Genomic DNA, 12,515 nt, shown 5'->3' with positions numbered 1-12,515 from the left:
TTCCTACATCATCACTCTCTGCTCATTAATTAACCAGCAGGTCAGTCAGTCCGGTCTTAGTCACTGCCCTCGTGGAAGAAACAAAACTCACTCTGCAGCAAACTGTCATCCATCAGCTGACGTAGCTGGAGATGGCTGACACCATGGCAGTGGGAAGCGGCGTTGTCATGCCGACTGCAGGGATTTAACCGTCCCGACGTCACCCGCGGAAACTGTTGTGAAAGCTGTTAGTGGGTGGATTAGAGCTCCACTCACATGTTAACACATCACAGGGCTGCCCTCGGGAAACACAACATCAGCCTCTCACAACACACACGCACAATAACAACACCAGCAGCTTTCAGGTACTGAAGCAAATAAATGTATTAATAAGGTGATTAATGAAATAATTCTTCATAATGCATCATCTGCATTTACACAGAATACATTTGGACAGAAAAGTATTACAACAGTTCCCTTTAGACACGGTCTGGATATTACAGTATATTTACGGTTTGTAATTGTGAAATATTACACAAATATGCAAAATAATAAAACTTATAAAATTAGGCACTTACTGAATGAATGATGCATACCAACAGATTTTGCTCAAAGCCACAGAATAAATTACAGAACATGGAATTTGTTACCGTTAGCGGCTAACGTGGACGGGTCTGATGTCAAATTCATCAGGAAGAAAAAACATGTTTAACTCTCATGGCACAACATTAGGAATGCTTTGATGCCCAGTCAGGAGACATTAAGTGGTTTCTAAACATGTGATGAAGCTGAAAATCAATATTAAAATATTGATCATTGCCAGAGGGGCGAGCACACCAAGAGCAAGCTGGTCAACACTTTATTTTAGACTCCTGAAAAAACCAAATACCTGAAAACATCCTCCTCATATCAAAATGACTCAAGTTTGAAACAGATTAGATGTACTTCATTTTAGGCTTTGTAAATATTCCTGTTTTATCGATTCGCTGCTGAGGATTACATTTTAGAAAATGCTGCTTTGACAAGAACGACTTGTGTCCTGTTTTGACAGATTCTACCTCCAGTAGGCACCAACGGAGCAAAACTCAGGCCGAGTCAGTCGACCTGAACATCGCTGCTTTTTGAAATTTGTCTACAGAGACAAACATGGCACCATTCTTCTCTTGTAATTGGTTTTAGATTCACTTCTGCTTGATTATACTCAGCTATTGTGTGATACTCCTTTTGTTTGACATGCCTTCTTGCTGGTGTGCTCTCCCTTCCCACCTCCGCGCCTCCTGGGCAGAAAGAAAAAAAAAAACAAAACAAAACAGGAAAACCTTCACTGCCCTGCAGGACGGTACAGTCGGCCCAGCTGGGCTGGGAGCCAAGTGATCTGACAGGGGACGGGAAATAAAGAAAAGAGTTGGGGGGGGGGGGGGGGGTTGAGGAGGCCAGGGAAGGCTTTGTTCATCCACCAATCCCTCCTCCTCCTCCTCCTTCGCCTTCGCCTTCTTCGCCTCGAGAAAGCGAAGACCGAAGCGCTGAAGTGAGAAGTGACACGGAGTCCATCCTAATGATAAGTGGTGAACAGCCAGGAAGACGAAGAGGCCAGTGGGAGATTACTGTGCTGTGGGACATGAAGAGCTTCACACACACACACACACACACCAACGCTGCACTGAAAACTGCCTATTAATGCCCCCAAATGTCACTTCCCTAATCCACACTGTGAACGCACCAGCTCGGCAGGACAAGGTCAGCCGCCACAAAGCTGCGAGCAGGATGGAGATTTGCCGCCTCGAACTAATTAAGATAAACGACTTGTTCAGTCAGCGCCCGGGCACAATTAGGGGCCGCTGCCGATGAAATGACCGCTAACCATTTTCCCTTCCTGTGGAAGTTAAGACAAGAGTGCCCCCCCCGCCTCCCAAACCTCAACTAGGCCAGACAACACGGTGTTGATGGGTAACCTCAGCTGGTCGATCCTCCATCTTTTCTCTTTACTCGACACACACCAACACTGACATCTACATCTTCGACATTAAAGACATAGAGGCAGCAATCAGCTGGCTTTTCTTGAGCTTTCAGCCACATCACATGATCTGCATTTGTCGATGATTTGTGTCTGTGTGAACTTTGACGCTCACATTTGACCCCTGACCTGAGAAACAGCTTTCAGTAAAGAAACATGATCATCACTTGCGGGAATTAGATTTTTCGAGTGGATTTCCTCCTTGGATCAAAGTGTGGTGACTAACAGAGCTGTGGTTTACTGATGGATATCAAACACACCAATAAACTTTGTGGGTTATCCCCCTAACCCTAGCCCAAGCAGCTAAGCTAACACTGAAGGAATTAAACTGTCAAACCCTCAACCAGGATGAAGCATCTTTAAAAAACGAAAACAAAAAGCAGCAACAGCAGCTGATGAATCTCATGTAATCTGACTGACAGCTGAAGAAGAGCCCGGTGAAACGTAGTAAACATTTAGACTCAATAATAAAGTCTGTTTGAGATCTGTGGATTGGTGTGAATATGAAACACAAAGTGTGAAGCAGACATCATCGTCTCTTCAGCTTCTTGGCTCCAATGGTTGGACAGAGAACATATTGTAACGTGCCAACAAAAGGCTGAACGCAGCCGGCAGCTTGTGAGACGAGAACAAACCGAAGTGTTCACGTGTCGATGAGCTGATTTAGTGGGAAGTTAGCGAGAACCAACGTCTCCTAAAAGTCTAAAAGTCTGGTGTTTCTACAAAGAAGTCGCCGCCATCGTCAGACCTCCAGTAAAGTAGGACAGCAGCCTGATTACAGACTCCACCGTGGCCCCTAGCCAGACTCTCAGTCACCAGAGCCAAGAGGAGGAGAGCGGGAAGAGCTAATCAACATGCACGCACGCACACACACACACACACACACACACACACACACACTGCATCTGATGAAGGGGATAGTTGTCAAGTAGAAGACTCTTCCAAAGGACGAAGGACCACGACGAGTCATTAGGTTGTTCCCCGAACACAAAGACAGCAAATGAGGACATGTTCAGGGGTCTGGAGTTCACATGGGATTTTACAGTACTGGCCAAATACAGGCAGGCTGCAGCTGAGCTAAATGCATTAAGAATATGAACCAGAAAATGTTGTTGCTTTGTTTATCATCTGCAGCATTATTCAGTAATCGCTACAGTAAAAGCAGTAGAAGTGCTGTGCATACTTCAGCTGCTCAGATACAGTATTGGATATTCTAACCTTTAACCTTTTAGTACAGAAGCAGTATGAACGTATAAATATGTTGCAGTAGAGAGTATAAGAAGCTGGATTTAAATTATTAGTTTTTCGCGCCACTTGGTATGAAGCTGCTCAGGATGTCCAGGATATGCTCAACACATCCTGGGAAAAAGGAACTAACTTCATCAGACGCTGCCTGAACCGCTGAATCACATCTTCTGCTGTCATATGTGATTGTAAACATTATAATGAAGTAAAAGCTCCTCTCACCCCCCCCCCCCCCCCCCCCCACCCCAAGGTGACTTTTTCTTTTATTTACGTTCATTAGCGTTATTATTCCTTAGAATAAATCCACAACTTTTGTCTTCTCCTATTTCTGCTCAATCCGACTCAGACATAAATATCACCATACTTCATTTTTTTAGGGTTTCACTTTAGATCGGACTCCCACACATGAAACTGCAGGGATTAGAAATTCCTGCAAAGCCTTTGGATTATTTTTTTTTTTCCTATTATGCAACATCAGTGGTTCTGCGAACAGTTGCCGCATAATCTCCTTTCACCTTCACTCACAATAATCATTCCACAAGAAACTAAATATTGCACAAAGCAAATTATTTGAAATTTGGATTTTAAAAAGAAGATGAAAAAAAAAAAAAAAAGAAGCCATCACTTTGGTAGATTATCTTGTAGTGCATATTTTTTTAAACCTGTTTAGTTAATAACATTTTGCATGTAGGCATATTGTGCCTTCTCTATTCATGGTAGCATTGCACAGAAATCTACAAAACAGGTTGAATTTGGCATGGCTTTGCAATGTGAGGATTTAATTATCCCAATCCTCCTACAGAGCTGCTACCCACAATGTCACATTATCAGCAGTTCTGCAAAAAAAAAAAAAAACAAACAAACAAACAAACAAAAAAACAACCACAAGAAGTGAATCACCATAATCATCATGTGGTTTGAAATCAGCTGTCACTGTTTAGTTTTAGTTGCCGGGAACAGCCAGGATGTAACCGGATCGGCTCTTGGTGAAGTCCGGATGCGACTGGTTGATCTTGGGCTCGACGATGACCGTGCACTTCCTGCCGTTCATGCTGCACTGGATGGGACTGGCGATGTTCACCTGCAGCTTCCTCTTCTCACTACAGGGAGGACGAGAGCGAAACCAGAGGAGTGTTAGAAAATCCTGCTGTGCTTAACGTTGACGGTATAATCATACCTTTCTTTACTTCTCGTTGCAGTTTAAACATTCATACAGGCGGCTCGCCTCAGCAGACTCACATTACGCTCAGTTAAAGCCTAATTCACAGGAATAATACATGCAGATCCATTAACGACCTGAATCTGAGAGAGAGACGTATGAGAGGGTGTATAGGTCATAAATCATATTCACTCTCATACATGGCACTTCCGTTAATCCTCCACACACCCCCACTACACGGTAAACACACAGACTCACTCCACGGCTCGGGCCATACATCATACTTTGGTTCATTAAACCGTTTGGGTGACCAGTGGATGAACAAAGGATAGAAGAGGGAATAACTTGGCCAATGAAACACAATAAAACATGTTTGGGGGATAGAAATCAGAAGGCCATCAGCCTGGATTATCGGATGACTGTAGACGTCATGTAGACTCAGGAGGCTCACCGTGTTGTCGGCGCTGTTGTTCACTCACTGATCTCCCGAGCAGAGAGCGTGTTGTTTCTTTTGGTCTTTATTGCTAAGCTAACAGGCCTATAGACATGAGTGGTTATCATATCATCTTCATCTCTGCGCCTTTAAAAGGAACATTTAGCTGAGTAAGACAAAGAGCATGAAGGAGGGCCTGATGGTGACAGTGAAGGAGTGAATGTGCAGGATTATGGTGCTCTTTGTTTTAAAAATCCTCTCATTGGGCGTTCACGTGCATGTTCTGGTGCACAGAAGAAGGAATTGGATCCATACGGCAGTGCTGGGCCGGGGCGCAGCAGCCGATTGGCTTTTAGTGCCTGTCACATCCAGTTAGGGCCCCCCCCGGGCGAACAGGGGCTTCAGCTGGTTCACCCTCAAACGCGATCGATGACGGGAATCAAACAGTAGGATGAAAAAGCCATAAAACACGAGGCTGCTCCTCACACTGAGAGAGGAATATGTAACGTAATGTAACTGGAAGGAGGAATGACTGCGTGGTAATCAGAGGGAAGGGGGGGTGACAGGAAGCTGAGAGCATCTCTCTCTCTCTGCTCAGTCGACTGCTCATTGTGACACACTTTCTCTCTGGCACAGTTACCGTCGGCGGCTGCGTCCTGTGCCGTTTGTAAATAAACCCATTATCCTCAATTACTGCCGGATTCACACAAAAGCCGCCAATCTGCGTCCCTCGAATGTAAACACAGCAAATGAGTCGTGAACCTCGATGACATCGACTTGTTGCGCAACAATAAGAAGTCATAAACAACATGAGCTGCCCACGCTGCTCTGCAGCCCTGCATCACGGCTCGGAGGCAGGGCCCAGAAGCTGGTGCCGGTTTCCATGGCAACCCCCGGGAACTGAACTCCCCCATCTGTCATGGCTTCCAGCCAGCCAATGGAACGGTTGTGCATGTGTGTGTGTGTGTGTGTGTGTGTGTGTGTTGTGATGTGTGTCGTTCTCTGACCGTCTCTCATCCCGTTACTTCTCCATCTCGCTGAAAATGCCACAGGGGATGCTGAGCTGAGCTGAGCTGAGCTGAGCGGAGCTCCTCGTGAAGGGCAAACAGGGTTACACACACACACACACACACACACACACACACACACACACACACACACACACACACACACACACACACACACACACACACACACACACACACACACACACACACACACACACCTTTCTCTGGGTAAACCAAACAGGTCTTTAACACTTCTCTCTTCCATCGTTGCCAAATGTTGCCTGTGAAATAATTTCTCTCTCAATCCAAGAAATCTTTACATCTGTGGGCAGAAACATCCCGATCAGTAAGGTCACCGCCTGACCTTTCCAGTCAGGACATGGCCTGAGCCAGCCACCGCCCCGGGGGCAGACTTAGCCCTTCATTGGATGGCCTCTCCAACTGGAAAATCAATTCTTTCCTTTTCCCTCCCCAACCTACCCATTTTCCCTTTGTGTGCTTTTGCCCTTCATGCCATGTTAGTCCGGGCTCACTTGCTCCCTAAAGTAGCTCCTCCATATTTCGAGGGTAAAGAAAAAGTTATAGGGGGGGTGAATATGCAGTTAAGTTAAATAAAAAAGGAAAGAGAGGAAGTGGGCGCCGAAAGTGAAGGCACAGAGGCAGAGAAGTGGGAGAGGACGGTTGGGGCTATTTTTGGGTGAAGGATTCAGGATTACCTCCATCCAGTCCCACTTCTGACTCATCTCCTCTAATAGTGTACCTGGCTCTCCCCCAAGCTCTGTGCTGCTGAAAAATATATGAGCGCTGCAGGTGGAGAGGAGAGGACACTCCGGAGAGCTGACTGTGTATAAAGACTCAGGACTTTGAGGAGGTGATCAAAGTCTGATCTTCCTTCACTTCTAACGATGACAAAGCCATTTTGTAACGAGAAATAAAATCCATCATGCTACGCCAGCAACCCGAGGGGCTTAAAATCTGACAGCAATCCTGAAGTCGCTAAGTAAATGTCGGAGACTGAGAGTGTGACTCTGCTGAAGTTCAAATTCTGCGTGCAGGAAAACTACATGCGATGGAAGCAACATGGATTCAACATGTCAACGGCAACACACAGCAGGTTGGGGCAGATGGAGGCAGGAGATGAACCCATATGGTGGAGCTGTCAGACGCTCGGCAGCTCTGACCAGAGGAGGAAACGTTCTTTTTCCTTTAACCGCCCCCCCCCTCCAATGTTTCCCAAAAAACTCCCATCAATATTTCAGTTGCATGTTGAGATCAAGAGAGAAAATGCGGTAAACACATGCGTGTCCACTATCTGTGCTCCTCACTTTGTGTGTGTGTGTGTGTGTGTGTGTGTGTTGGGGGGGGGGAACCCTGCAGACATAACCATGCTGATGGTTGACTGATGCTTTTGTGCACTGATGGCACATTTCATTTCAAAGACAAGCAAGCTCTCATCACAACAGAGAGCATACTTTGATTTTCTTTCAGTCTCCGTTCTGCAACTTCACTTCACCTCCCTTTAAAAACCTAATTTCACTTGTTCTTGTTCTGCTCAAAGCAAAATGTTGACGTTTCAGACGTCCTCGTTTCTGTGCTTGCCTCCTGCCATGCAGCAGCTGCCCACTGAACTACACGGATCAGACCTGACACAGCATCTCTTCCTCTGTCTCACATGGCTGCATCGCACCTCTCACGTGCTGCTGTTTGCCACATACACACCAGAGAGGAAACAAACAAGATGCAAACACATGGAGCTCACACACCGGCACCAGACAGACGTGAAAACAGCCCTAAAAAGGGGCAGGAACGCCTTTTCCTTCCTGGGAGATGATCACAAATAGAGACGTGTGATGTGAGGCCTGGATGGGGGGAGCTGGAGCGGCCGGCTCTGCCCCAGTTTGAAGTGTCTGTGGTTTGGACAAAGTCTGAAATCTGCCTGAGAGGCTTCCTGAGCGCAGCTCTTTAATTAGCATCTCTCTGCCTGAGTCGTACTGCGACTGCACATGTGGTGGAGGAATTATACAGAAAATATAGAGGCGCTCCGAACATGTCATCATTTTCCCCTTTTCTTAAACACACAAACCAGTACGGTATCACTGAACAGGAATGGAAACATCACTGATAAATAAACACGCCGCGCGCACATGATGCTACACTTTTAAATACATTTATATTATATCATCATAAAAAAAAGACAAACCTCAGCTCTGCTGGTTTAGATAACACACTTGGCCACATGGTATTTTCAGTCCTTTTGCATCACATCTTTATCCATACTAGGAGAACAAAAGGCATCTTAGTCAAAATGCAGTGTTTAGTCTAAATGAAAAGCCCCCAGAGATCAGACCGACTGCAGCAAACAGCCCATCTTACAGTATTTCAGCAGATTTCAAGTATAATAAGCTGACTTTTAAATGAAGTAATTAGTAAGCTGTGAAAATTCGTTAAGTCTCATCTCAGCTTGCATTTCCTCCTCTCAGCTGTTATGTTTTCTTCCTGCTTCAGACAAAAGAGCTGTACTCACAACAGGAGAGATTAGTAAGTAGGTCACTTTCAAAAAAAAAAAAAAAAAAAAGAGGAGGGGGGTAAAAAATGCATTGGCAGCAAAAGAAAGAATAAAAAAAGGGTATTGATCAAAACGTGTATGGAGGGAAAAAGAAAGACGCACCAAAAGCTAAAAAGAAGAGGGGGGTCAGGCTAAAGTATACACAGAGGCGTGGACTTCAGAGGTGAAGCTGCCAAAGCGCATGAAAGCGGTTCGCAGCGGCTAACGTTGGTCCTGCTCCGGGCCTCCGAGCCATTAGCTCTGCAGAAATGGGAAAACTCATCCATCAAACCCTAAAACACGCGAGCTGCCCTCCAGTTCCTCTTCCAGCTCACTGCGGAGCCACGAGACACATTTGTCTCTGTTACTAGTCTGAGATCTGGTCTCCAAAACTCCCACAAGGCTCCATTTGAAGTCTGATCATACATGAGGACTGAACACCAGCTAAAAGCTCCTCTCCTTGTTAATATGCTAAGCTAGAATTTCTGTTTCTTTGTGCGCAGTAAGCGAGATCAGGGATGCTGCTGCACTGCAGGAGCAGAGGCGCTGACGATCAAAGGCCCCCGAGGGCCCGCAAAGTGTGTGGAATAAGATGATTTTTCTGATCCTCAAGTGTGAAATTAGAAATATTTTATACATTTATTTCCCAGTTCTCAGTTTGTTTGTTTTTTTTTTTTTTTTTTTTTTGGGTGAATAGAAATACTGGGGCTTAAAAAAAAAAAAAAAAAAGTGATTCAGCAGCTGATGAGAACATGTAACTGTTTCTCTGCTCTCATCCTCGAGTTGTGTGACGTACACAAGATTCATTACAGTGGTTTGTGGTCGCAGTTGTTGCATAAAGTTGGAGGACTTGCATGAAACGGATCAAAAGAAGAGTCAGAAGTGATGCAGCCCGACACTTATATCTGCCGTAATGCAGATACCACGCAGCGACAGGATCCTGCCTGCATCCTTCTGTGAAATTAACATCAGTTTGTCCGACCCGACTGAGCTCAGGGAGAGCAGCAGAAGATATTACACAACTGTGTGACTGGAAAACCGCTCCAACTGAGGGAGATGATTATTCTGATCACTTTAAAGGATGAATGGCTGGATTTACACCAACGTCCAGCCCCATGATTCCTTGCAGCGCTCCTGCGGAGAACAATGACGTGTAGGTTTGTCCATGTGGCATCTGGGGATGGACCCCCCCCCCCCCCCCCGAGGACGGCGGGTGACTGATGGCTATCAATAACAGCTACTGGTACAAGCTGCTGTGAGGCCTAGTTAAAGAAAAAGGACACAGCTCTGAGCTCCATGTCTCTGTTTAACAGATCAGTGGGACATGAAACACGACCGGAAATGTACAAAGAAAAGGCCTCAGTCTCTGGGGGACACTCTCCACAGATGGTGGAGGCTGACACAAACTGCAGAGCCATAATGGCAACACAACAGGAGGGTTGAACAAGTGTGTGTGTGTGCGCAGGGGTCAATTCTCTGCTGGATGCTATGAGTCTTGTTGTTCTGTCTGCACGGTGAAAATGAGCTAAGCCTTCCTCACCGATCAGTGGCGTCTCCGGCCTCTGTCAGAGCGACTCTCCGTCATCTCCAGGCTGAACGGAGTTGGCTTAAAAACACATTACGTGAATCAATAAGCTGGCACACAGTGAGTCAAAACACAGGAGCAAGACAGGCGGCCTCAATTAGCTGCTCATTACTGAGAGAAGAACGCTCTCCTCTCGAGCGGCGACGCCTCCGATTGTGTTCATTAGAGGTTCATCTGTCCTCATCCACCGACGCTGATTGACAGAATGAATCTGTCTGCGGTGTGTTCATCTTGCTCTTAAACTCACACATTTACACTCCTAGTCTCCATTTAACAAAATTCTTTTGAGTCTGGATCGAAACGTTTTGATTTAAAAACGCTGTTATAGCTCAGAATCACAAAGGATTTCTGTCCAAACCGAGATTGTCTCCCCTGCAGATAACAAGTTGCATTAAAAATGCTAGAAAGGAGGAAAAGTTGTTGCATTGAATTACAGAATTAAACAGCTGGAAGACAAAACCATAAAGGCCAGTTGCATCAGTAATGTGATATTTTGACCGCCGGTAGCGGAGTCAGATGACAAGCAGTCAGGAAGTGAACATTGGAGTCTAGTGATCTCTCTTTTATATCTGTGTGGACTACAATTCAATCCTGGAGATTTCAAAATGAAACGGGGTGAGAAAAGTTTGCAAAAAGTTGATGGTGAAGTCAAAGACTCGTGTGCAGTTGTGTGGACACAGCCTCAGAATGTGTAAAAATACAATTTGCCAACGCTGTCGCTGTGCAGTTTCAGCCCCAATACAAGTTCCTGTAAGTGTTTTTTCACTTTGTATTATTCATATATTTATCGTCAAATAAAAAAAAAAAAATTCTAGAAATGAATGGCTGAATGAAGGTGAAGTCCTTCAGGCACAGAAACTCTGCGTCGTGTTTTTGAACGCCTTTTTTTGCTCCATCTGATGTTGTCAGATCAAACTCACACTTAAAGTGTCCCTTTGTTGCAGCAGCCCCCCGTCAGAGGAGCCGATCCACTCGGAGGCCTGGATGGGCCACGTTACAGGATGAAAAGTGTGAAGATGGAGAGGGGAGGCAGCGTGAGGCGGAACAACAAAGAGATGGAGCCGGTAATGGATGGGAGATTAAAGTACGGGGAACGGAGGGGAGGTGAAGGGACGGGGGGAGCCGAGATGGAGGATCTGAGACGTAGGATGAGAAGCAGGACGGATTAATGGCAGGTGGGGAATGAAGGGAAGGGAGTGCTGTTGCTGGGTGTTTGGGGGACTTACTGGGTAAATGTGGAGGCCATTAAAGAGATGGGAGTCGATAAAACAACGAGTCTCCTTCATCTTCACAGCTTAGCTCTTAACTGAAGCTGTTACCCAGAGTGGACAACCGGAAACGTCTCATATGTGTGAGAGGAGCTCCAGAGGAAACGACTCCAGCAGCAGATTAAACAGATTTAACTCACACATTCATTCCTCTGTGAGCATATTTAGGGCCAAGATGATGAACGATTTCATCGCATCTTTCTGAATAAGTTGGTCGAGGTGACTTTTCCTGTTTGGTAAAATCATGAAGCCAACAAAGAAGCTGCGAAGCTAATGGAGCTAGTTAGACGTCGTTTTCGTTCAAATTTTAGTCCTGCAAGTGAAAAATTCATGAAACATTCTGGAAGAAACAGCAACAAGACCATAAAATGCTTGCTGGGGTGCAGTCGAGTCGCCCTCTGATGACAGTTTTAAAATTGCACTGTAATTAGCAGCACTGAGGTGGAAAGAAATGTAACAGTTCTGTTTGGACTGTGATTAAAAAATATTGACGATCTGATCATTTAACTGCAGAAGAGATTCAGCTCAGCGTTACACGAGACGAACACAAACTGAAAACACACAAATGCTGTTGATAGTTTTTTCATTGTCAGCAAAATAGCGATTGATTTTTTTATTTCAACACTAATTCCAGCACAACGTCTGCAACAACTGTACACGCTGCACACATAAAAACACACACGATGTGCTTCGCTGCTCAAAGTCAGTCAAGAAAAACAACAACTAATTGTTGCTGACTGCCTCATTCATGACACCGAAGCATGAGGCGAGAACGTTTCATTCAATTTGGACTCGCAATCTGTTTATAATTAGTGTCTGATTCACTGAGATAGGAGCCAATTATGCAATCAACAGCAGGGAGTGTGTTTAAATATGTATTCTGTATTTGAGCGGGAGCCTAATGGGATAAATTCGGGGGGTGGGATTTGACTGAGATCAGAAAAAAGGGAAATAGAATCAAACGTTTCTCAAAACACGAATCCTCATAGCGAAGCAACAACATGCGAAATTGAAATGATTTTCTCAGGCTGCAATTAAAACTTCAGAGGCAGAGAACTCTCCACGCAAAGCTGATCCTCGGCACGAGCGTTTGAAAAGGCGCAACACTTATCTGCCCATTAGAACGTGCTGCTGACCCCGTCAAAGGTCGCAGCTAATTACCAGCAATCAGGCCGCGTTGGCATGTTTCAGATTCCTCATGCGTGCAGAACGCTGATGGACCAGAACTATCAGGACGCTTTTCTGCTTTTTCCATGGATCAATTTCATAGTTTCAGAAAA

General features: G+C 45.4%; 1 protein-coding gene across 2 annotated transcripts in view; it reads right to left on the bottom strand.

Moving 5' to 3' along the window:
• Positions 1-343: 343 nt before the first annotated feature.
• myo1d (myosin 1D) overlaps positions 344-12,515 on the bottom strand; it is a 66,102-nt gene continuing 53,930 nt past the window's right edge. For both annotated transcript variants that reach the window (XM_029528506.1, XM_029528505.1), the window contains exon 22: positions 344-4,338. In XM_029528506.1, the coding sequence (XP_029384366.1) occupies positions 4,182-4,338 (157 nt within the window). In that variant the 3' untranslated portion in view covers positions 344-4,181. The remainder of the gene's footprint in view (positions 4,339-12,515) is intronic.

Source organism: Echeneis naucrates, chromosome 19 (genome assembly GCF_900963305.1).
Source record: "Echeneis naucrates chromosome 19, fEcheNa1.1, whole genome shotgun sequence".
NCBI lineage: Eukaryota > Metazoa > Chordata > Actinopteri > Carangiformes > Echeneidae > Echeneis > Echeneis naucrates.
The sequence above is the reverse complement of the archived record's forward strand: the minus strand, read 5'-3'. Positions and strand labels throughout refer to the sequence as shown.